The 24,105-nt window shown below is 38.5% G+C and overlaps 1 protein-coding gene across 7 annotated transcripts in view; it reads left to right on the top strand.

Moving 5' to 3' along the window:
• The window catches only part of DIP2C (disco interacting protein 2 homolog C), a 443,314-nt gene that overhangs the window by 355,339 nt on the left and 63,870 nt on the right, over positions 1 to 24,105 (top strand). For all 7 annotated transcript variants that reach the window (XM_075827418.1, XM_075827421.1, XM_075827417.1 and 4 more), the window contains 6 exons: positions 6,619 to 6,733; positions 7,854 to 8,055; positions 9,087 to 9,196; positions 15,094 to 15,174; positions 17,145 to 17,268; positions 17,765 to 17,886. In XM_075827418.1, coding sequence (XP_075683533.1) covers positions 6,619 to 6,733; positions 7,854 to 8,055; positions 9,087 to 9,196; positions 15,094 to 15,174; positions 17,145 to 17,268; positions 17,765 to 17,886 — 754 coding nt within the window. The remainder of the gene's footprint in view (positions 1 to 6,618; positions 6,734 to 7,853; positions 8,056 to 9,086; positions 9,197 to 15,093; positions 15,175 to 17,144; positions 17,269 to 17,764; positions 17,887 to 24,105) is intronic.

The raw sequence follows: 24,105 nt of genomic DNA, 5'->3' as shown, positions 1-24,105 counted from the left end.
TGTATCTTTTCGTAGTCCACTCCTGCAGCCTGCCTGTACGCTCATGTCCCCGGCAGTGGTTGTTCTGACCTACCCTGGAATCTATATAGTAAATGGCTCATGGTAAAGTCTTCGTGTGCAGCAATTTATTACTTATACATGTTCCTTGGGTGGGTCATGACAACCTGGCTACCTCAGCGTACAGGCAGGCTACAGGAGAGGCCAACCAGAAGACACCTGTTGATCCCCCTAGTTTTCAGCCTTTGCCCAGAGTATTACTTGAAAATCTAAGTTTACCTATGGGGAAATCAGAAATTATGTGTTACATAGTAATTCCCTAAAAAAATGTCTTGTCATTGGAATACTTTACAAACCGGGCAGATTGGAAAATAGAGAAGGGAAACCTTGGGGAATACATATTTCCAGCACCTTTCTTTTCCCTGCAGTCCTGTGAAATTATTTTCATATCTCTCCTGGTTGCTAATGCTAGCTTCCCACATTTGTGCAAGGTACAAATTATTCACTATAAATACACACTTTCTATCTTTTCTTAATCATAAAATGGAGCCACCTACGTAATAGTCTACCAATTCCTGTTTCCAGTTCTCTTTCCATAGCTACAACCCTCATGATTAAGGCCTCTTACCCCATGGCCCAGTTGCTCCAATATGTCTGCAGTCACCTGGTCCTATTCAGTTTTATCTAAATAATATTAGGATAGGTAGGCAGGTAACAATTCATAGCAAATGACCTTAAAATCTTTTGCATTCCTGATAGTCCATGCTGCTGGTATAATTCCCTTTGATAGTTAAGCGATTTACAAGCCTTTCACAATACCTTAGAGAATAATGCAATTTTATGCAAACCATGTCACCGTTCTTGTTTTACAGTCTTTTTAGAATTCACATCAAGCTATTATGGATATAGCCTCAGAGGACATCAATGCTCTAACACGGTGTATACTGAAAAGCCAATTCTCTGTGATTTTACAATAATGTGATAATAAATTTCTAAACATGCCCCTATAAAAGCTCAAAAAGTCTACAAAATGTCCAAGGCTGTAATGATTGTCAGCTAATAGAAAGTCATTTTGAGAGACTTTGATTTGCAAAAGTAAAAAAAAATCTAGTTTAAGTAAAGGCGGGTGATTTGCTTCAAGTTTCTTGAGCTTCTTCATGTACATCTCTTAATAAATTTGTTGCACTTGTAACACTCTGACCATGAGGAAATGTAATCTACGGCAGCTATGAGTAGGTGTAGATGTGCGCTTAAATCTGTGCTGTTTCCTCCTGTTCCTCATAAAACATGAAGCGTAAACGACATGTCCTTTGGCCGCTTTTCTATAACATTTTACCGCTAAAATATTGCACGTTATTATTTGCAACATTTTAGTGGTGCCAAAACCTGGTGTACACTGTTTCCTAAATGTGGGGCGTAAATTTTAGGAATTTTAAAGTCTATGTACACCTTTTAACAGCGTTTCTTTAAATAAAATTGTACATCAGTGTGATTGGTGCAACTTCTCCAATACATTTTGTTAAAAATTATCTTAACTTTTTGAGATACAGCTGCTTTGTGTTCTGTATACAGAGCAGCTGTATCATGCGCTAAGACATGAATCCACCAGGTCCGCGGGAATGACGGGTTCAGTGTCAGCGGGTCCTGCATGTCTCCCACACGCAGGATCCACCTGTAATCAATCACATTTAAGTTATGAACTTAGATGTGATCGATAGAAGTTCGATCCTGTGTGTCAGAGACACGAAGGATCCGCTGACACTGAACCCGTCAGTCCCGCGGAGCTGACTGATTCAGTTCTCAGCGCGCGATGCAGCTGCTCTGTATACAGAATACAAAGCAGCTGTATCCCAAAAAGTAAAGATAATTTTTAATAAAATGTATTTTGGGAAGTTGCACCAATCACACTGATGCACAATTATATATATATATATATATATATATATATATATATAATATAGACACACACACACACACACTGTCAAAAGTTTACATAGCCTTTAAACTCTATTTTATGAGATTATTTTTTTGTATAGAACAGAATTATATATACAATTGGGGAGGCTTATCAGTACAATTACGCCATTAAAAAAAAAAAAAGCCATATCGGTCCATATATATGAATCCCTGTGATACAGTTGTTGACATAAATGTTATTATACTAACTTAATAGGGTATGTGCACACATGGCAGATTTGTTGCAATAATTTTTGCAACAAATCTGCAGTGCGTGCACATAGCCTTATACTGGTCTGTCTTGAACCGGCCATAACCATTATATGTATGTATGGTGGCGTCCCAACTCTGCCCTGAAGGCCGATCTCAGGCAAGAGAAGGATCGGGCTGTTGAATTTCAACATACCCTTCTCCCTATTGAAAACACATGCATGCTCGGCCAAGTAGGACTTGCAGAAGAAAAACTGTCGGCCGACCGCTATTTCAAGTGCATGGCCAGCATTAGTTAATCTCGCAATAGGTAAAAATCTGCAGGGACAAATAGACCAAAACAGTTTAATCATTGTACAATTGGATATACTGTAGTTGATTAGTTTCATACTACAAGTAATAGGAAAAGAATATGTAGAAGTGTGGGGCACAAAATGTACAGTCCTTGAAACTATACAGATGCCGGGGCTATCGTAGTCCTTTACCATACAAAGGCTATTTCATTTGCTTCTCCTATTCACAAGGGCTTGTTCACACAGAATTTTTGGTGTGTTTAAAAAATGCTCAAAAACGTATCGAAAATGAGTGTAAAAAGCCACCAAATACGCCACACAATGCCGTAAATGCACATAGAATGCAACAAACAAAATCCCTTGGGGAATATTTATCAATAGCGTCATAGGAAGCGTGAATTTACGAGTTGGCAAATGTAATCAATTTATTTAATATATTTAGCGTAACTAGCTGGGCCTATTAGACACTTTTCTCGTTCTTATGCCATCTCATGCCTGGCGTACATTTACACCAATATTTTATACGAAAAAATGACTCACGCCTTTAGTAAATATGGCGAAGTTTATAACTCCACTTAGCCAGGAGGCTGGTGATGAGGAGATCATAAGTTTATCCGTTTTAGTATTTCATATTCTCATGGGAAAAGAGGCAAAGCATATATGTGAATGAAGGCCTGATGCTGCGCCTTAATATACATTTATTGACTTACATTACATTCAGGGGCTCAATTATGCTGCGTCCAGACATCCCTGTAGTTGTGGAAACGTCTCCGATAGTGTGATGACATCACCAGTAGTGCAATGATGTTGGCTTACATTATCCAGCCCCCCAGAATGTAATATAGGCCTTGACATTGAGCCTTCTGCTTTGTTGCTTTCTGCCTTAGACATGTAAAAGCTTCGGACCACCCATCATCGCCAGACTGATGATCCAGAATGGGACTATTTTTATCCCATGCCAGATTCACAAGATTTCTGGACAAAGGGGTGCCAGAATAATGGAATTTTACGGTTTATTCTAAATCTTTTTATTATTTATGGCATTTACATGTGTGAACTACAATATTACCGGGCTCAGCGTGAGCCCTGAGATGATCGACAAATGCAACTGGAAAGTGCAAAATATATCCCATAACACATATAGAAAGATCTAGAGAGAGCCTGAGCAGCTGGGTGCTGCTTGTAGAATCAGCTCTTTTTGTGGAGAGCATTTCTAGTTTTGGCATATAACACAAAGGAAATTATGTAATGTGCATTGCGTATCAATTCTTCAAGGTTTTCAAAATCTCTGCTTGTAATTTTTGAATGGGAACCTTCTTTGTTTACTTCCTGAGGCTAAGAATCTGTCCTGGTCATGTAAAGTCCAAGGTCCGGCAGCATTCAGTGAAAAAATGTGGTTTGTTTATTCCAAAAGTAGCCACTTTGTTCACTGAGCGCTGACTTTGGACTTTGAGTACTAATGTAATCTGAACCTGGTACCATCCGGGCATGGAGCACCATATGTTTGTGAAAACTTGTTCAGTCTTGCTAGTATCTTCCCTGTTTTTATTGTCCGGGTCATGTGACGGTCACACAGGTGCACTGCTCATTATATCTATCTATCTATCTATCTATCTATCTATCTATCTATCTATCTATCTATCTATCTATCTATCTATCTATCTATCTATCTATCTATCTATCTATCTATCTATCTATCTATCTCTCTATCTCTCTATCTTAAATCTATCTATCTATCTTATCTATCTTATCTATCTATCTATCTATCTCTCTATCTCTCTATCTTAAATCTATCTATCTATCTATCTATCTTAAATCTATCTATCTATCTATCTCTCTATCTCTCTATCTATCTATCTTATCTATCTTATCTATCTATCTATCTATCTCTCTATCTCTCTATCTTAAATCTATCTATCTATCTATCTATCTTAAATCTATCTATCTATCTATCTATCTATCTATCTATCTATCTATCTCTATCTATCTATCTTAAATCTATCCATCTTAAATCTATCTATCTATCTATCTATCTATCTATCTATCTATCTATCTATCTATCTATCTATCTATCTATCTATCTATCTATCTATCTATCTATCTATCTATCTATCTATCTCTATCTATCTATCTTAAATCTATCTATCTTAAATCTATCTATCTATCTATCTATCTATCTATCTATCTATCTATCTATCTATCTATCTATCTATCTATCTATCTATCTATCTATCTATCTATCTATCTATCTATCTATCTATCTATCTATCCATCCATCCTAATAATTATTGTTCTTGTAATATGAAGGCTCTGCAGATAGACGCAGGATGTGCACTGTTTGGCTTCTCTCCAAGGTTATATAATTCCAATTACTTCTCAGTGCATTGAATTGATAGCCAGCCATGTACATGTTTGTTTGTGGATAAACAATCAGAGCGGAGTATAACAGGGTCTTGCAGCATAGGTAATGACATAAGTTTATTTTGTTGACACAAACATGACATAAACTGAATCTGGGTGGAGAAATGATCAGATTTCTTGAGCGCTGTTGACAGCTTACACGGCTGCGGGCTTTACCCAGCTGATAATTACCAGAGAAAACTCATCCCGGCCAGTGTCTGTCATGTTTAGACTACGTGCTGTGACCATGTCTGAAATCTCCACATACTGATGTGTCCCCATTTTCCCCATCTTTTATTGATACAAATTATATTATGTTTAGAAGTTAATGAAACGTGGATTAATGCTCCTGTGGATCCAGTATCTTTGCCGCCTTCTGCCCGTCTCATGACCATTCCTCCCTGCAATACTCAGGAAGAGTTAGGAAAGTAGGGAGAGTTCAGTACTATCTGGAAAATAATAAAAAGCTCCCCCCAAAAGTGACACTTTATTGACTACTATTTAGGTTAAAGTTATTAAGACCAGCCCTTTCCTTATGCCCTGTATGGGCATGTGGGCATCACAGAGTGGGAGTGTCCCCCGCTCAGTACCCCCTATTATAAGCCGGTGGAGAGCGCCAGCTGCCCCAGCTTATCCATGCATTAGGCTCTCTTCACATCTGAGTTCAGAGCCCCTGTCACAGATCCTGTCACATTTGGCGGGAAGAATAAGTCAATGGGTTCCGACGGATCCAGTGTCGTGGTTTTTGTTATAAAAGGAAGCTACGACACAGATGTAAACAGAGCTTCACCTGGACTCTTTTACTTGAATATGTTATACTAGATTTCCCCTGCAAGGGTCGATGCAACTTCTTCCAGGGGCAAAAACCAATGGTTTCAGATACCAAAACCTGCTGCGATCAGCTTAATGTAGGGCCGTATACATTTAAAAAAACGAAGTGAGACCTTAACCTATAGAACAATCATGTACTGTAATGGTCATTTTGAAGTCATCTTTAGATGTGACTTCAGGTAACACCAATATTCTACTCCCTGTCTTTGTCAGACTAACAATTGTCTAAGGATTTGCGATACGGTATGGGGAGTCTTTTGGCAGGATAATAAAACTGGAGGACACAGTAGTATTGTTTTCTTAACAATAAAAAGTTTCTCTGCGGGGTAAAAAAATCCTGAATCCTCAGTTTTCCAGGTTTGAATGAATTTAAACTTTTATGTTATGTTGTAGTAAAGTTTAACTTGACTCTGATAGCCCACGACGAGAGCCATTGAAAATGTCAAGTTAAAGTTTCTTGTGACAGTGTATGTAATGCGCTAAGAGTCAAGTTAAAGATGGCTACATCTGTATGTCAGCAGATCCATCAACAAGCAATGAATGACTTTTGCTGTGTCCTAATTCCTTAATGATGAATAGACCAATAACTCATGTGTTAAGACTTAATAGTGCAGATTTACTAATGCTGTATAAGATTTAGACAGTGTAAACGTATACCAGATGGTCACAAAATTCAGCAAATTTATCAGTGGTTCCAATGGAAATATATTAGTAATATTTTTGGATAAAGATTTTTGACGCTTATCATTTGCAATGTTTGTTAATAATCTTGCATGATGAAGAGTTCATGTAAATATTACTACAGTGCCCTTTTTACTATGTGATTGTGACCCCCCCCCCCCCATCATATCAATGCTAGAGGTTACTTTGTTGATGAGCTCCATTGTACATTATGTAACTGCTCCTTTTGGTGTGTGTTGTCTTTGTGCAGGATAGCTGTCTTTTCAGTGAATGTCTTGCATGATGAGAGGATAGTTATTGTTGCAGAGCAGCGGCCGGATTCCACAGAGGAGGATAGCTTCCAGTGGATGAGCAGAGTTTTACAGGTGAGACAAATTGAGGGTTATAAATACTTTGGCATTGATTGATGTATATTACGTCTGAGAAAGGTTGATCTTGATGGATGTGTTTTTTCAACCTTTTTGGAGCTGTGATTGCCGCCATATCGGTGACGACCCAACTTTCTAAGATATGACTAAGGCTCTGTTCACTGTTCATCATACTGCCAACGGATGCCAAAGGAGTGTTCTGCCCAGGCTGGTATGTGCCATTTTTTTACTGTATAGGTCTAGTCTGTTGTGACTTCCTATACAGAGCCATACAAAAAAAAAAGTACACCACACACATACATTTTTTTTAATAATAGGAGTCATTGGGTGAGATATGCCTATACAGTGGCTTACTTTGCAATCATCTGTCAGAGGTATACTGACTTTTACCTGACAGAAGATAAAAATAAATGTGAACAGAGCTTTAGAGACAGCTTAATAGAATTTTTAAAAACGTGATAGAAGAGGACAGTTCTATAAGAAAGGACATGTATATACATCATGGCTTTTTCCATTTAACGATGTTCTACTCAGTCACCTCCGAAAACCCCTCTAAACTACAATAATCAATTAATAGCTTAAAAGATGCTGATTCTGAATATGTATGTTTTATCTTTCAACTCACTTGCATTCCCTCGCTATAAGCCTGCAAACAGGCCGTACACTACCTGCGGATGATGAGTCCTAGGAGCTTAGGAGTCCTCCCTACACATTCGCATGCAGCGCACGGCCCGCTTGCGTTTATACAGCGGGGGAATGGGAGTGAGTAGAAAGATAAAAATTACAGATTCAAAATCGGCGTCTTTTAAGCTATATGCTAATATTGTAGTTTAGGTTTCAGAAGTGACCGTTTAAATCAGTTGATCTGTATGTGACTTGCCTTAAAGTGGAAAATACACCTTTTTCCAGATGGAAGGCACTTACCCCACCCCAAAAGTTATTTTGCCACTCCAGAAATCCACGGGGGTCTTCATATAAGCGGCTCCTACACCGCGGCTGCCTGGGCAGGTCCCGAGCAGCAGATATCATGAGCTGCCCGGAAAACTGTTAAAAAGATATCTCTCTGCAAGACTTTTATATATAATTACTGCCTTCACTCTTCTTGTGTTTCCTGTAGGCGATTGATAGTATACATCAAGTTGGAGTCTACTGTTTAGCTCTAGTACCAGCAAACACACTCCCCAAAACCCCTTTAGGTGGTATTCACCTGTCCGAGACCAAGCAACTGTTTCTCGAGGGGTCACTTCATCCGTGTAATGTGCTTATGTGTCCTCACACGTGTGTGACGAACCTTCCTAAACCAAGACAGAAACAGCCAGGTAAGACCAGATTGTGACCTACAGATGTAACCGTGATCTACAGATGCCAGATAGTTATTTTATGTTTCTTTTCTCTTTTTTTTTTTTTTAAGGGGTTCTATAATTGAAATAAATATATAATTTTCTGTGAAATTATGATTTATATGTTAGAAGTTGGAATCCAGGTAGTGTTCTCAGAGAGAGCGGATTCACATTGAAATTTTCATGTGGGAGCACTAAGGACCTATGTCAGTGGTCTCAGCCTTAAAAATTATGTGTCTATCCTTCGACACCGTTTTTTTAAAATTTATCTGAATAGGTCCAATAGTCTGTGAGAATTCGTTTCATAATATATCCTTAAAGTTTCTGGAGCTCATTTTTTTTTTTATACAGACCTCCAAGTCCCCTGCATACACATAGAATTAAAGGATAAAATTTGGGCTGCCTTCAACCACCACTTGGGGAGCATAAGAGCTTACGGCTCCCTCTAGTGGAGGCTGCTGACAGACAGAATTGTATCCTTTTAACACCATGTCTATTCTGAGCTCTGACCTCTGTAAAGATATTTTTGGAAAGAATGTTTTACCTAAAAACAACAGTGTTAAAAAGCCGACATTCAATTTAAGCTGGCTATTGACATAAAATTTTTATTGGCAGAGCAAATGGACTGGGCAGGTTGGATTTCAACCCATCTTATACTATTGTTTATCCCAAGATAGGCACCATCAGTGGTATCCTTGATCCCACTACAAATATTAGCATACCCTTTAGGCTGATGCAAATGGGCATGTTTATGGTGAAGGAAGAGGAAATCACGCTATGCGATCTTGATTTATATTCCAGTACAACCTCTTGGAAATTAATGTATTTTCATTCTCCATGACATCTTGATCAAATTCTACTTACTTTCAGCAAATAGTCTTGTTAAAGAAAAAAATAAGAAAGAATATCATGGCCAGCGGTTGTATCTTGATATATCTGCCATTGTGACCGAAGTTTCTAAAAACTTTCACTACCATTAAACTAACATACATCATACTTTATCTCTGTAGAAATTGGCCCTGCCTCTGTGATGGTGGGGAACCTGGTTTCTGGTAAAAGGATCGCACAGGCCAGTGGAAGGGATCTGGGACAGCTAGAAGACAATGATCAGGCTAGGAAGGTAAGCTTTATTTAAATCCATATATAGATCACTATACCGATAAACTTACCTATAAGGCCACATTCAGACATGAAAGATTTGTGCATATTACACTCCTTAATGTCCGCAATAATTTAAATGGAGTTAAGAAAACAACATTAAAAAGTAGCGGCGGAAATCCACAGCAAATCTGTTCACACTGGCATTAGTTCTTTTTCGTCAGGTTTCTGTAGATCAGAATAGCCTAGCACTCTGCATGACGCCAGTGTGAACAGAGCCTAACAAAATCATATTGTGACACAGTCTGAACTCATCCTAAATAAAGTATTTTTTTCTTTATAAGTTTTATATTATTAGAGCCAGTGTTATCCCTTACTTTATTTTTATGATTGATGCAATAATGTTTGAGGCTTATTGTAGTGTTTCTAGGCTTTTGTGACTGAACATAGATATAGGGTCATTGATTGGGACATTGAGAAAAGGAAAAGCAAGATGTGCATAACCTTGTCTGTTGACAGTTCCTGATTGAATAATGAAAGCAAATGCTTTTATAAACCAGTACTACAGGCATGCTCTTAAATCACATATACAATATAAATATATATGTGTCTGTGTTGTGATTTATCTCTATATTATGGCAAAGCTATGATCAGTGATTTCATCTTGGCTCCAATTTATTGAATTCTATTGGATTACGAAATCCAACTCTTGGCTCATTTCTGATGAGGTTTGAGGCTTCTGCAGCTCTGCTTGTTCAGGTTGGCTACTGTATGATAACATCAGCCCAGCAGGAAGTCTGTGCTGTTTTCCATTACAGCAAGGATTGAATAATTATAAACTACAAGTAATTAAAAACATAAGTGAGAAAAAAGATTATCCGATAGCTGCTGCCATATACAGCCTTAGTATCGGGGTTCCTAATTAAAGGGATTGTCCATATGCCCTATTCAAGCAAATGGGACTGAGCTGACCGGACACCCCCACACTCATATACACGGCGCTATGACTGTGCAAGCCGCATTGATCAAATTTTAATTACTTTTTCTAAGGATAGGCCAGCAATATTTAAGTCCTGGAAAACCCCTTTAAGTGTAAAGCCACAATGAAAAGGTTAAAGTACTAACATCTCTATGTAATGATTGTCTACTTCTAATCGGCCGTTTGCTTGTTATTACATTGTTAGAAAAAAAATCATTTTTCCTCTTCCCGGAATAATGCAGAGTGACATTGTAATTTAGATTCTGAAAAAATACGTTGGTTGTTTTTGACCTATGGTTTTTAGACGACCTATCATTTTGTAAATGTGTTTGTATTGATTCATGTGAAATAAATAGCAATAACTAGATACAGACTCCAGCGAAAATGTATTTCTCATATTGCTCTGAATGTCAGGACGCTCTTAGTCTTTGTTAGCTTAGATTAACCCGTTTTTGGTACTGCTTCTTGTACTTTCACCACATTAACCCTGTGATATCATTAGAGTGGACAAGATCTGCGTGAAGTTTATATGTTCTCATGTTGTGTGGTTTCCGCCAGGTACTCCGCTTTCCTCCCACACTGCAAAAACCTGATAGAATAATCGACTTCCTATGAAATTGTCCCTAGTGTGTGTGTTTTTTAGGTGGGAAATTTAGATCATAAACTCCATTGGGGACTGGGCAATAACAAGTGTTTGTACTAAGAGCTATTTGTATTAAAACAAACCATTGCTTGTCAACCAGTGACTCTGTCCATCAATCAGAAAATTTTATTTCCAATAATGGGAAGTTTTTGCTCACATCTAAAGTGTTCTTTAACCCCTGTATACTGGCTGCAAAATATCATTTTTTAGAGCAATCTACTTTAGGCTAGTTCCAGATGGCTATAATACAGCAGCAAGACCAGGACCCATGTGGTTTTCAGAATGTACATGACTATAAAATACTGTGGTGATCTAAGTTCAGTTCAGCAGAACCGTGGGGGTCCAGGTCCTTATTCCGTAATACTGATGTTTAAAGTGTAGCTAAACGTTTGACAAACTTCTGACGTGTCATAGTGACATGTCAGAAGTTTGTATTAGTGGGGGTCCGAGTACTGAGACCCCCACCAATCGCTAGAACGAAGCAGCTGAAGTGCTTATGTGAGTGCTCAGCTGCTTCGTTTCTGTTCGGCTTTTCCCGGAAATAAATGTATCGGTGTATGGACGCAATAGAAAGTCTATGAGCCCGTACTCCGATACATCGGCTTTCCGGAAAAAGCCAAACAGAGACGAAGCAGCTGAGCGGTCACACGAACGCTTCAGCTGCTTCGTTCTAGCGATTGGTGGGGGTCTCAGTGCTCGGACCCCCACCAATCCAATCTTCTGACATGTCACCATGACGTGTCAGAAGTTTGTCAAACATTTAGCTACACTTTTTAGGATACGGCTGTATTACTGATGTCTAAAACCAGTCTTAATGCTATTTTGGATTACATTTCATTATAACAACATATCATCATTTTTATTGCTAAAGAAATGTATGTAAAAAGATTAGCTGATGTCTCTCATACAAATGTAGGGAACAGTCGGTAGATTAGACTTGATTCTTACATTTTGAAGAATCAATAGGTACTTATATTTTATGTGTGTTTTATATATTTTTCTAGCACAGGCCATATATATTCTATTCTTCATATATACGTTTTTTGCAGAATTTGTAGATGATGTGCATCAATACGTATATTATATATCTAACTGTGGTCATGTTTTCATACACATAGGTCTGTGTCAGATGTTTTGACCAAGTTTTTGACAGTATATTTAGTCTAAATCTTTCACATTGTCCAAAACATAATAAATTTAAATCCGTATAAATAAAATATGGCACTGTACCGAGATATACAGAGAGGAAACACATCAAGTGGTTTTGGTTTAGCTTGCAATAACATCTCTTGGATAAGATAGTGAAATCGCAATTAAATCTCCTATTAATCTTAAAATGGTTGTCTGCTTTCAGTTATTTCAGCTTATTTACCTCAGACCTAAAGAAAAAAAAAAAAAGGCTAAGTCATGATACTTGTGTTGAATACTTGGTCTTCAAACACCTATTTCGGGCCACTGGTTTAGGAAGAAAAGCTGCATGCACCATTGTGAGTGTCGGGTGCTTAGCTTGGCGATCTCTCCAAGCCTAACTCATAGCCATAAGTCCTGCAGAAATTGTGTACAAAACTTTATAAATCCAAACCGGAGGCCCAAAGAATAAAAATACGTTGAGTTTTGGCCAGTTAGGCCTTTTTTAAATTGTGTAAATAATACCCAGTCCAAACAAATATAACTAAGCCTTAAAGGGGCATGGAGAATCTAAGTTATGAGGAAAGATTAAAAGAATTAAACCTTAATAGCCTTGAAAAAAGACGACTTATATAAATATATGAATGGCACATACAAAAAATATGGTGAAATCCTGTTCCTTGTAAAACCCCCTCAAAAAACAAGGGGGCACTTCCTCCGTTTGGAGAAATATAGGCTCGACCTGCAGAGGCGACAAGCCTTCTTTACTGTGAGAACGGTGAATCTTTGGAATAGTCACCGCAGGAGCTGTCACAGCAGGGACAGTAGATGGCTTTAAAAAAGGATTAGATAATTTCTTAGAACAAAAAAGTATTAGCTCCTATGTTTAGAAATGTGTCCCTTCACTTTTCCCGTCCCTTGGTTGAACTTGATGGACATGTGTCTTTTTTCAACCGTACTAACTAACCATGTAACCACTTTCGCGTATGATGTCATCAAATGAAAATTCTACAAGGGAATAAAATACATGTATAATACTAGCCAATATATATAGATAAACACACACAAAAGAGCTTAATATAAGTACATCTGAGGGTCATATAGTCATAACTGATTAGCATAGCATTTTAGCATATACATGGTGACATGTTGTAGACCAGATTATAGAGAAGAAAACCCGAAAATGATGGTATATAGGGGTGTTGTTTGATTACTAACCGAGGGATTAGTTTACGCAAAGTTTCTATAGAGGATGCAATATGGATGTCTGTGCAACCACAGTCCCTGACATCTCAGCTCACTGACTGAATTTTCAACACAAATATAAAATTTCCATTCTTGGTGCTGAAATAAAGCCAAATTATTAAAACTGCAGAATCCCTTTAAAAAGGCTGCCTGGTTTATATATATAAAACTGTTTGCTTTATGTACTCCCACTTTGGAATATACTGTATGCACATAGTTGGACCTCGAGAGGAAATCTCAGGTTACTGCAGCTAACTGGATCGCACCGTTTGTTGTCATACAAATCTTATCCTAATGTATGGTTTTGACCCTAGTGCCAAGTTTCCGTGCTGCCATGACATCCCTTGTGCCACTAGGGTACAATAATATTTAGAGCTCTTACCAGCTGGGGAGCTCGTGTTTGCGGAACATTGTTCTAGGGGCAAAAGTGGCTCTTGTAGTGAATGAGCTGCAATACCGCGCACAACCAGTGGACAGGTGTGTTTTTGAAAGAGAGCAGCCATATTGTATAGCGTCTTTAAGGAAACAAGTGGCTTTTCTATTGTTTTGGTCCTTGTACGTAATAACTTATGTAAATAAGGCTGACAATGATACCATGTGGCTTCAATTCACAGTAACGTAAATGTGCTGCTGTGACCTAATTGATTGCTTTATTTACGGGCATTAATCTTGTACTCGAAGCCGAGGTGCCAGACCTGAAGTTCTAAGGCTGTTCTGCGTTTGCAGATCGCCATGTTTTGGCAGTGTACGGGGTGACTCATATAACTAGAAAAGAAAGAAACAAAGGCTGTTTTCAGTTACGCTTGCATCACTGAACAAGTACACATTACCCGATCACTGCTTGTCATGGAGTATAGCTACTCCGAGCAGAGCCCTACGTTTAGTCGGTAGATGCACAAACATCTTCCCTTTTTGTTTGCTTCCTATTTCCATATTTGCATTTATTGGGTATATACTGTATGCATTTGTTCTGTTTCCGTTACAAATAAGATCCCACCTACATGGAGCTACGTGTGAAAGATATTCATATGATTTGAATTGCATTACTGTCATGGTGTATTAAGGTCATGTTAGAAAAGCTTGGTGTCCTGCTCTGTATTTGTATTTAATACATTGTATTGGATGTGCATAATGTCATAAGTGTATCTAGATTATGATGTACTTATATTTCCATTATTTTTGTGCTTGAGTTCTGTGTCTGCAGAGAGTGTAATAGAAATTTATTCAAATTCTGCCATTATGTAAACTGTGCACATTGTTGGTTTAGTGCATAAATAAACCATATTAGATTACAGGAATGTCTTCATTTCATACTTGCTTCATATTGTTGTATTAAATGTTTACTCATAGCTTATGGCATGGTGTTGGTTCACAATCCGGGTTGGATTTACCTAGTGTCTGTGCCTAAAGGTGTCCCTGGAAGAAGGTCGTCTAATGTAGGAATTAGAGGAGGACACTCCGGGAGGGACAATGTTGTAAGAAGTGCACCACAGTGTCCTACTTTACTTTCTAATAGCAGGCAAACATTTTAAAGCCATATATGACTTTTGACATAGCCTATTTGATGGGCGTAGTCCAAGGCGCCAGCCAATCTGTGCCTACAGTCACCTTATGTGTAAAACCAATACTGTTCACAATACACAATCGCTTGTAGGAGAAGGATGAACATGTTCACTCACGCTGGTTCCTTCTTTCCTTGTTTGCTGCTGTGGTGACTTTGTAAGACCACTAGCCCAACCTAGGTGGAAACCAGCTATGGGGAAGGGGGAATAGGTTAAACCTGAGTTAGACCCTCCCTTATATGCCGTGATGTGCTGTTGTGATATACCATCACGGATTACGCTCATCTAAACAATTCGTACATTTAGATTTTTTGATTTATAATGTACGACATATAATATGAATTTGTGTTTTTGTTTTCTAGTTCTTATTCTTGTCTGAAGTTCTGCAATGGAGAGCTCAAACGACTCCTGATCATGTGCTTTATACATTATTAAACTCAAGGGTAAGGCCTTCAGTCCTAGTGATCTACTGAAAAGTTCAATGTGACATAATTATATTGTGTGACACACCAGCTAACATATTGGGGGTCACATACGAAGATGGAACAAAAATACAGTAAATGTATCATTCTATCTCTGATAAGGGTGGTGACCGTTCATACAATATTTGTAATGATTGTTTGAGAGTTGTTTGTTAGATCTTTTGTGCAACTTATTCTTCATGCAATATTTTTCCATAAAATTGTGTCCAAACTTTTATTTTACTTTCCTTGTCCTGTACTCCCATTGTTTTCTAGGAAAACATCTCCAGCTTATAATTTTCTAAACATAAACAAGTCGGCTCTTGATTGTATTGCAAATGGTCTAAGCAGAGATGTGATTTTTAGAGGTTTTTGTATTTCTAAATTATAGTTTGTTTTTGTTTTTTGTTACCCAAAGGCCACATTGTCAATTTATAATACTGAAAGAGGCCACAATAAACCCCTGATAGCTTAAAGGGAACCTGTCACCAGCATTTCACCAATTAAACCAGCAATACCTGGTGGTAGTGGGTGAAAAATAATTTCTATATAACCTATAATCTTCTTCTTAGTCGGCTCTATAGCTTTAGTATTCCGTTTTTTAGTGTTTCCGCACCGTATGCAAATGAGCATAAGAATCAAATCTTCATTTGAAAAGAGTCAAATCTTCGTTTGAAAAGAGTCAAATCTTCGTTTGAAAAGAGTCAAATCTTCGTTTGAAAAGAGTCAAATCTTCGTTTGAAAAGAGTCAAATCTTCGTTTGAAAAGAGTCAAATCTTCGTTTGAAAAGAGTCAAATCTTCATTCCTCAAGTCTTTCCGAGTTAATCCCGCCTCCTTACTTTTGATTGACAGCTCCTTGCCTCCCCCCCAGCACACATGACCCTGCGCTTGTGCATGGATGTCCTATTCTGGTGTGTGCGCACAAAGGGACACCGGATTATTACAATAAAAGGCGCAAAACGTTTGCAGACCGGTATTTACAGTCGGGGGAGGAGTTTAGGAGAGGGAATAACGGCAATGAACTTTTGATAGCAGCGGCCAGCGAGGGATAAGTAAAGCTCAATAGGTGAAATGCTGGTGACAGGTTCCCTTTAAAGTAGAATTCATAATGTTCACTACAGAAACATCACATCCAGTTCTTGTTCTTATATAATATCTGTCTGCAAAAAGGCTAGCTGGCAGGTGGCTGTGACACATGACGTTATAGCCCTACGTCAGTGCCCTGGAGTCGTATGCATGAGTGCCACAAACAGGCTGTCCTACCTGTAGTGAATCTTGTCTATGCCGCCAGCAGGGCGCAGGTGTCAACATGAAGTTCTACCCTAAATATTACTGGCACCACTATATCAGTTCTTCCCTCCACTAGTTTCTGCCTCCCAACTTCATTCCACAGATGGTGTTGGGTCCAGATTCACATCCCTGAGTTGAGTTCTTGCACATATACACCCCACAGTGCACATGTATGAACACACTGAGCAAGCTACAGTGGGTGGCCAGCCTTTGTGAATTTATTTGCGATTGTTCACTCAATACAGACAAAAGTTCATTAAAATGCCCTCCATCTTTCCGTTTTATGGTAATCAATCCATGTGCCATGAATGAGTGTTTATACACAGTCCGGGCTGCAAATTAAATACTAATATGAAGCCCTCTAGTCCATGTAAAACAACTTTAATAGCGGCTTCATTGAGTCCTGTGTGATATAACTAATTCTTATTATGGGGATTGGTTCAATATCCATTGACAGAAAATCGAAGCTCAAAACCTTTATGGGATAGCTCAGGGCATGAGGCGTCTTTGGCCATGTAAATTATTTTTATACAAATTAAGGGAGAAAAAGTGTCTCTTGTACATCCGACCTGCAATAAAGTTTTTCCTCATTCAGATTAAAGTGTAGTTTCCTTTTTTATTTTATTTATGTGATTTTATCTTCCTGTATTTTTGTTTACAGGGAACAATAGCCAACTCTCTGACGTGCAGCCAGTTACATAAACGGGCTGAGAAAATAGCAGTGATGTTGATGGAAAGGGGACACTTACAAGATGGCGATCATGTGGCTCTTGTGTATCCTCCAGGTATATTCTTAAACTTTTGTAAAATACCATATTATATAAGACACCTTGCTTCCTAGTTGCACCGCAAGAATACTGTAGAACTGCTGTCATTTATATTCTATGCACTGCAAGTAGGTGGTGTACAGTTTTCACTCAGTCAGGGGAGGCAGCGGTGCCATAGATTTCTGCCTCTCCTACCAGTATGTCAATTCAGCATTGTAAAGACTCATTTCTCCCAGTATCCGTATAATTCAGCATCTTACTACCTTCAGACAAGACTGACATTTCTCAGCTATTTTCCATGCTCTCTACTTGCACAATGTAATGTGAATCTCTTAAATTACAATGTAGCCAACGAGATTAAGTAGCATTCCTTCAAGGGCGTATTCCTTAAAATTAAAGGGAATCTTTAGTGCAGATCTTTTGATTTTAAGGTAAAATGTGATTGATGTTATTAGTGGTGGGACATATATTCCCTAAGTTATCCGCTGATCACATTTCTGATTCTGCTTTGCAGGCATAGATCTGATTGCAGCATTTTATGGCTGTCTGTATGCGGGCTGTGTGCCTATAACTGTGCGACCTCCACACCCACAGAACATTGCAACAACGCTACCTACAGTGAAAATGATTGTTGAGGTAAGTTATGGATCCATCATCTTAAAATGAGCGGAGTACAAGCAGCCATTCTATGAGCCATCATAATTTGCACTATGTATAGTCAAATAACAACATACACTACCGTTCAAAAGTTTGGGGTCACCCAGACAATTTTGTGCTTTCCATGAAAACTCACACTTCTATTTATCAAATGAGCTGCAAAATGACTAGAAAATATAGTCAAGACATTGACAAGGTTAGAAATAATGATTTTTATTTCAAATAAAAAATTTCTCCTTCAAACTTTGCTTTCGTCAAAGAATGCTCCATTTGCAGCAATTACAGCATTGCAGACCTTTGGCATTCTAGCTGTTAATTTGCTGAGGTAATTGGGAGAAATTTGACCCCATGCTTCCAGAGTTGGATTGGCTTGGATTGGCTGGATGAGCACTTCTTGCATACCATACGGTCAAGCTGCTCCCACAACAGCTCTATGGGGTTGAGATCTGGTGACTGCGCTGGCCACTCCATTACAGATAGAATACCAGCTGCCTGCTTCTTCCCTAAATAGTTCTTGCATAATTTGGAGGTGTGCTTTGGGTCATTGTCCTGTTGTAGGATGAAATTGGCTCCAATCAAGCGCTGTCCACAGGGTATGGCATTGCGTTGCAAAATGGAGTGATAGCCTTCCTTATTCAAAATCCCTTTTACCTTGTACAAATCTCCCACTTTACCCCAGACCATCACATTACCTCCACCATGCTTGACAGATGGCGTCAGGCACTCTTCCAGCATCTTTTCAGTTGTTCTGCGCCTCACAAATGTTCTTCTATGTGATCCAAACACCTCAAACTTCGATTCGCCTGTCCATAACACTTTTTTCCAATCTTCCTCTGTCCAATATCTGTGTGCTTTTGCCCATATTAATCTTTTCCTTTTATTAGCCAGTCTCAGATATGGCTTTTTCTTTGCCACTCTGCCCTGAAGGCCAGCATCCCGGAGTCGCCTCTTCACTGTAGACGTTGACACTGGCGTTTTGCGGGTACTATTTAATGAAGCTGCCAGTTGAGGACCTGTGAGGCGTCTATTTCTCAAACTAGAGACTCTAATGTACTTGTCTTGTTGTTCAGTTGTGCAGCGGGGCCTCCCACTTCTCTTTCTACTCTGGTTAGAGCCTGTTTGTGCTGTCCTCTGAAGGGAGTAGTACACACCGTTGTAGGAAATCTTCAGTTTCTTGGCAATTTCTCGCATGGAATAGCCTTCATTTCTAAGAACAAGAATAGACTGTCGAGTTTCACATGAAAGCTCTCTTTTTCTAGCCATTTTGAGAGTTTAATCGAACCCACAAATGTAATGCTCCAGATTCTCAACTAGCTCAAAGGAAGTGCAGTTTTATAGCTCCTCTAAACAGCAAAACTGTTTACAGCGTTGCTAACATAATTGCACAAGGGTTTTCAAGTGTTTCCTAATCATCCATTAGCCTTCTAACACAGTTAGCAAACACAATGTACCATTAGAACACTGGAGTGATGGTTGCTGGAAATGGGCCTCTACACACCTATGTAGATATTGCATTAAAAACCAGACGTTTGCAGCTAGAATAGTCATTTAGCACATTAACAATGTGTAGAGTGTATTTCTGATTAATTTAATGTTATCTTCATTGAAAAAAACGGTGCTTTTCTTGCAAAAATAAGGAAATTTCTAAGTGACCCTAAACTTTTGAACGGTAGTGTATATGGAACTTCTTCACGTTGATCGTCTTGGTATAGGCTCATGTTGTCCTATTAAAAAGTTATTGTTATATAAAAATGACATTCCCCTTCACTGTGAGAGTTGCATTTTCTTTGCATAAGAAGTATAGCTCCATATGATCACTATGGAATTTTGTTTAGCAGAACACTTTTATAATTTAATGAGAAAGCAAAAGCTTCCACTAAAGTTAATGTCTTCAGCTCTTTCTCATCTTGCTGATATTTTTCCCATGATTAGAAGCTCCTAGTGAGAAAATAAAAGAAGATCCTCTCTGCTATGATTGAGAGGACATTAAATATCACTCTATGAAGACTGTATTATATAGTATTTATAGTAAATTCCCTTCCCCATCACTGAGAACAAGGACCTAAATCCACCTAGAGAAGAAATGATGCTTTCCTCCGTCCTGGCAGAGTACAACCCAGGAGTTCTTTGCCAGCAACCCCTCCACCCTCCCGCATCATATCCTTTGTTGGATAAAAGGTTTATAGTTTACTATACTTATTTTCTAACATTGGGGTGCCTATCAGGAAGTGGGCATCCTTACAGATTTAGAAATAAGGCCTACCCGACAAGCACCCTCTTCCTCTGTGGGACTCTCAGATACATCAAGTGCATTATATTTTATATGGTTACTCCATGCATGCATTTAGCTTGATCTTCATCACGCATGGGAACCACATCAACGTTTATTGCCACTTACTGTTCATTTGGGTCATTCGTTCATTATTCAATATCTATGTTGCGGCTGGATAACATGAGTTTGGTTGCGATGGTAGAGCTTCCTATAATAGCCTCATCTGAGCAGGTGGAGCTCCCTCTAAAGGCAGGTGTGGTGTGTCTAACTAGTTCATTGTATGAATTATTTTACTACAATATATACATTAGATTAAACTGATCTTAATTACCTTTTAAGTAATGTGAATAATTATTCCGTAACTTTTTAGTGAAATTGATTTCCATGTGTTTCTCATGCTTGTTAATTGTACAGGCTTCAATTATCCACATCAAAAATGTTGTGGCGGGAAACTGCATATTAATTATAGTCATTCAATTTGTTTTTGTTCTTCTTAGTATGTGCTATATGCAAATTTAGAAGGTCCCCACCTAATTGCTAAATGCCTGCTTATCAGCAAGTGACAATGAAGAAACTGCATTTAGCTTGACTATTTACTGAATACTGTGACTTATCAAAGAAGAGTAAAGGCCCTTTTACACCAACTAATTATCGGGCAAACGAGCGTTCACAGAACTCCTGATAATTGCCCTGTGTAAAAAGGCCAACGATCAGCCGATAAACGAGCAAATGCCCGTTCATCGGCTGATCGCATCGTTTTAAATGCCGAAACTATTATTCTTGTCGGCAGCACATCAACCTGTGTAAACACGGAGATGTGCTGCAGACATGATAGAAATGTATGGGGACGAGAGATCGGAGTAACGAGCCGTCATCCCCATACGTAACTCCTTGTGAAAGGAGCAAACGAGCGCCGATGAACGAGCTGTCTCGTTGATCGGCGCTCGTTTACGCCGCCTACGTCGGGCTGTATAAAAGTACCTTTAGCGTTGTCTTATAATATCTGAACTTCTTAAGATTGCTGAATATAAGGCTTTTTACTTCTAATGTCCTAAATAATGTACAATTAGAAGTTTTTGATGCTACACACAGAATACACCGCCTTGAGCGTAACTATAGCCGTCGTAGCTGCTATTGGGCCCATAGGTTGAGGGGGCCCACTTTGTGAGGAATAACAGCCTTCTGCTGTCTAGCACTTCGTGGGTTCTCTGATATATGGCACTTTTATTCTTAAATAATTATTAAAACTTCCACTGCTGTTTAATTTTCCTGTCACTAGGTATTAGGGGTCTATCTCATTCTGCTATGGGGCCCTATGAATTCTGGTTATACCTACACTGCACTAAATTAAAGGTGTTGTCCGGTTTTAGCCAATTAAAGTTAAGTTGTACAATTTTTAAATATAATTTCTCTATTTCCTCTTGGTTTTCAAGATCTCTGCTTGTTGTTATTCAGTAGGAAGCTTCGTTATTTACTTCCAGTGAGTAAAATTCTGTCCATGGTCATGTGATGGACACACAGGTGCTGGGATCGTTATAGTTACGGTATGCGTATCAGAGCTGTGTCTTCTAATGATCCGAGCACCAGTGTGTCCATCACATGACCACGGACAGAATTTGATCTACTGAAAGTAAAACTATGAATGTTCTCAATGAATGAATTACACCAAGCAGAAATCTTGAAAACTGAGAAGTTCCTATGGAAAGAAGCCTTTAATTATACAAAAAATAACATTAATGTGTTGAAGCCGGGCTTAAGACTTGTACAGGTGTAATGTAGCAGAGCTAGACTGGACTCTTCAGTTTTGTGTAAATAAAACTTTATTTTACTATATGATGAAAAGTTAAGTCATTGTTTAATACACTTTGTGCATCAATTCATCATAATTTTAAAAATCTAAATTTCCTATGAATGCAGATTACATTCTTGTTTATATCCAGAGGCTGGAAACGAGTACAGACCTGATAATAAGAAATTTTCATAAATGAATTGTACAATGTAGGCAATTCTCCGTGAGGCACCATTAGGAAAATCTTGAAGTTTCGATTTCTGGAAAACGCCTTTATCCGATATAACATGTGTGTCCAATAATCAGAGCTGTTTAACTCCGTAAGGACTGAGCTTGTTTTGGCCTTGTGGACGCAGCCGATTTTTTTCAAATCTGACGTGTCACTTTATGTGGTAATAACTTGGGAATGCTTTTACCGATCCAAGCGACTCTGAGATTGTTTTCTCATGACATACTGTACTTTGTTAGTGGAAAAATTTGATCAATAAGTTCAGTATTTGTTTGTGAAAAAATCCAAACTTTAGAGGAAATTTGCAAAAATTAGAATTTTTCTAAATTTAAATTTATCTGCTTGTAAAACAGATAGCAATACCAGACAAAATAGTTACTAATTAACATTTCCCATATGTCTACTTTATGTTGGCATCGTTCTTTGAACATTCTTTTTTTTTTTTCTAGGACTTTACAAGGCTTAGAACTTTAGCAGCAATTTCTCACATTTTCAAGAAAATTTCCAAAACCTATCTTTATAGGTATGAGTTCAGTTCTGAAGTGGCTTTGAGGGCCTTATATATTAGAAACCCCCATAAGTCACCCAATTTTAAAAACTGCACCCCTCAAAGTTTTCAAAACAGCTTTCTTAACCCTTTAGGTGTTTCACAGGAATTAGAGCAATGTAGAGGGGAAATTTACAAATTTATTTTATTTTAGTCAGAAAATCCATTTTAATCCATTTTTTTCTGTAACACAAAAGGTTTTACCAGAGAAACACAACTCAATATTTATTGCCCAGATTCTGCAGTTTTTAGAAATATCCCACATGTGGCTCTAGTGTACTAATGTAGTAAAGCACAGGCCTCAGAAGCAAAGGCGCACCTAGAGGATTATGGGGCCTCCTTTTTATTAGAATATATTTTAGGCACCATGTCAGGTTTGAAGAGGTCTTGTGGGGCCAAAATAATGGAAACACTCCCAAAAAGACACCATTTGGCAAACTACACCCCTCAAGGAATTTATGAAGGTGTATAGAGCTTTTTAACCCCAAAGGTTTTTTGCTGAATTTTGTGGAATTTGTCTGTAAAAATGAAAATCTAAATTGTTTCCAATAAAACTTAGAAATTATAAATTTTTACAAGGAATAAAGAAGAAAAAGCACTCCAAGATTTGCAAAGCAATTTCTCCTGATTACGGCAATACCCCACATGTGGTAATAAACGGCTGTTTGGACACACGGCAGGGCTCAGAAGCGAAGCAGCGCTATTTGGCTTTTGGAGCTCAAGTTTGCTGGATTGGTTGTCGGGTGTCATGTCGTATTTGCAAAGCCCCTGCGAGACCAAATCAGTGGACATCCCCCAGAAGTGACCCCATTTGGGAAACTACAGCCCTAAAAATAATTTATCTAGGGGTATAGTGAGCATTTTGATCCCATAGGTTTTTTGCTGAATTTAGTGGAGTTAGGCCGTGAAAACTTCTATTGTTCTTTATTCTTTTTTTTTAATGGTGTTCACCGTGCACTATAAATAACATATTTTTTATATTTTACGGTGTTTGCACGATAAAATCACGGATTTAAAAAAAATTTGAAGATCCAATTGTTGGATCGTTGTTATAATACCCTGCAATACTTATGTTTTGCAGGGTATTATACCTGTCCGTTTCACACTGACAGGGGGTATATTAATCGCCTTCCATAGATGGCAGACCGGAAGCCTTTGTTAGGCTTCTGATTGCCATAGCAACAATTGGCCCCCGCAATCGCGAGCGGGGTGCCGATATTGTTGTAACAACTTAAATGCGGCGGTCGCTATTGACTGCTGCATTTAAGGGGTTAATTGGTTCGGATCAGCGCTGTGATCCAACCCGATGTTTTCCCCCAGTACTAAGGCTGCTAGTAGCAGCCAGTACTGAGAGATGCCGG

This window comes from Rhinoderma darwinii, chromosome 5, assembly GCF_050947455.1.
Source record: "Rhinoderma darwinii isolate aRhiDar2 chromosome 5, aRhiDar2.hap1, whole genome shotgun sequence".
Lineage (NCBI taxonomy): Eukaryota > Metazoa > Chordata > Amphibia > Anura > Rhinodermatidae > Rhinoderma > Rhinoderma darwinii.
The sequence above is the reverse complement of the archived record's forward strand: the minus strand, read 5'-3'. Positions and strand labels throughout refer to the sequence as shown.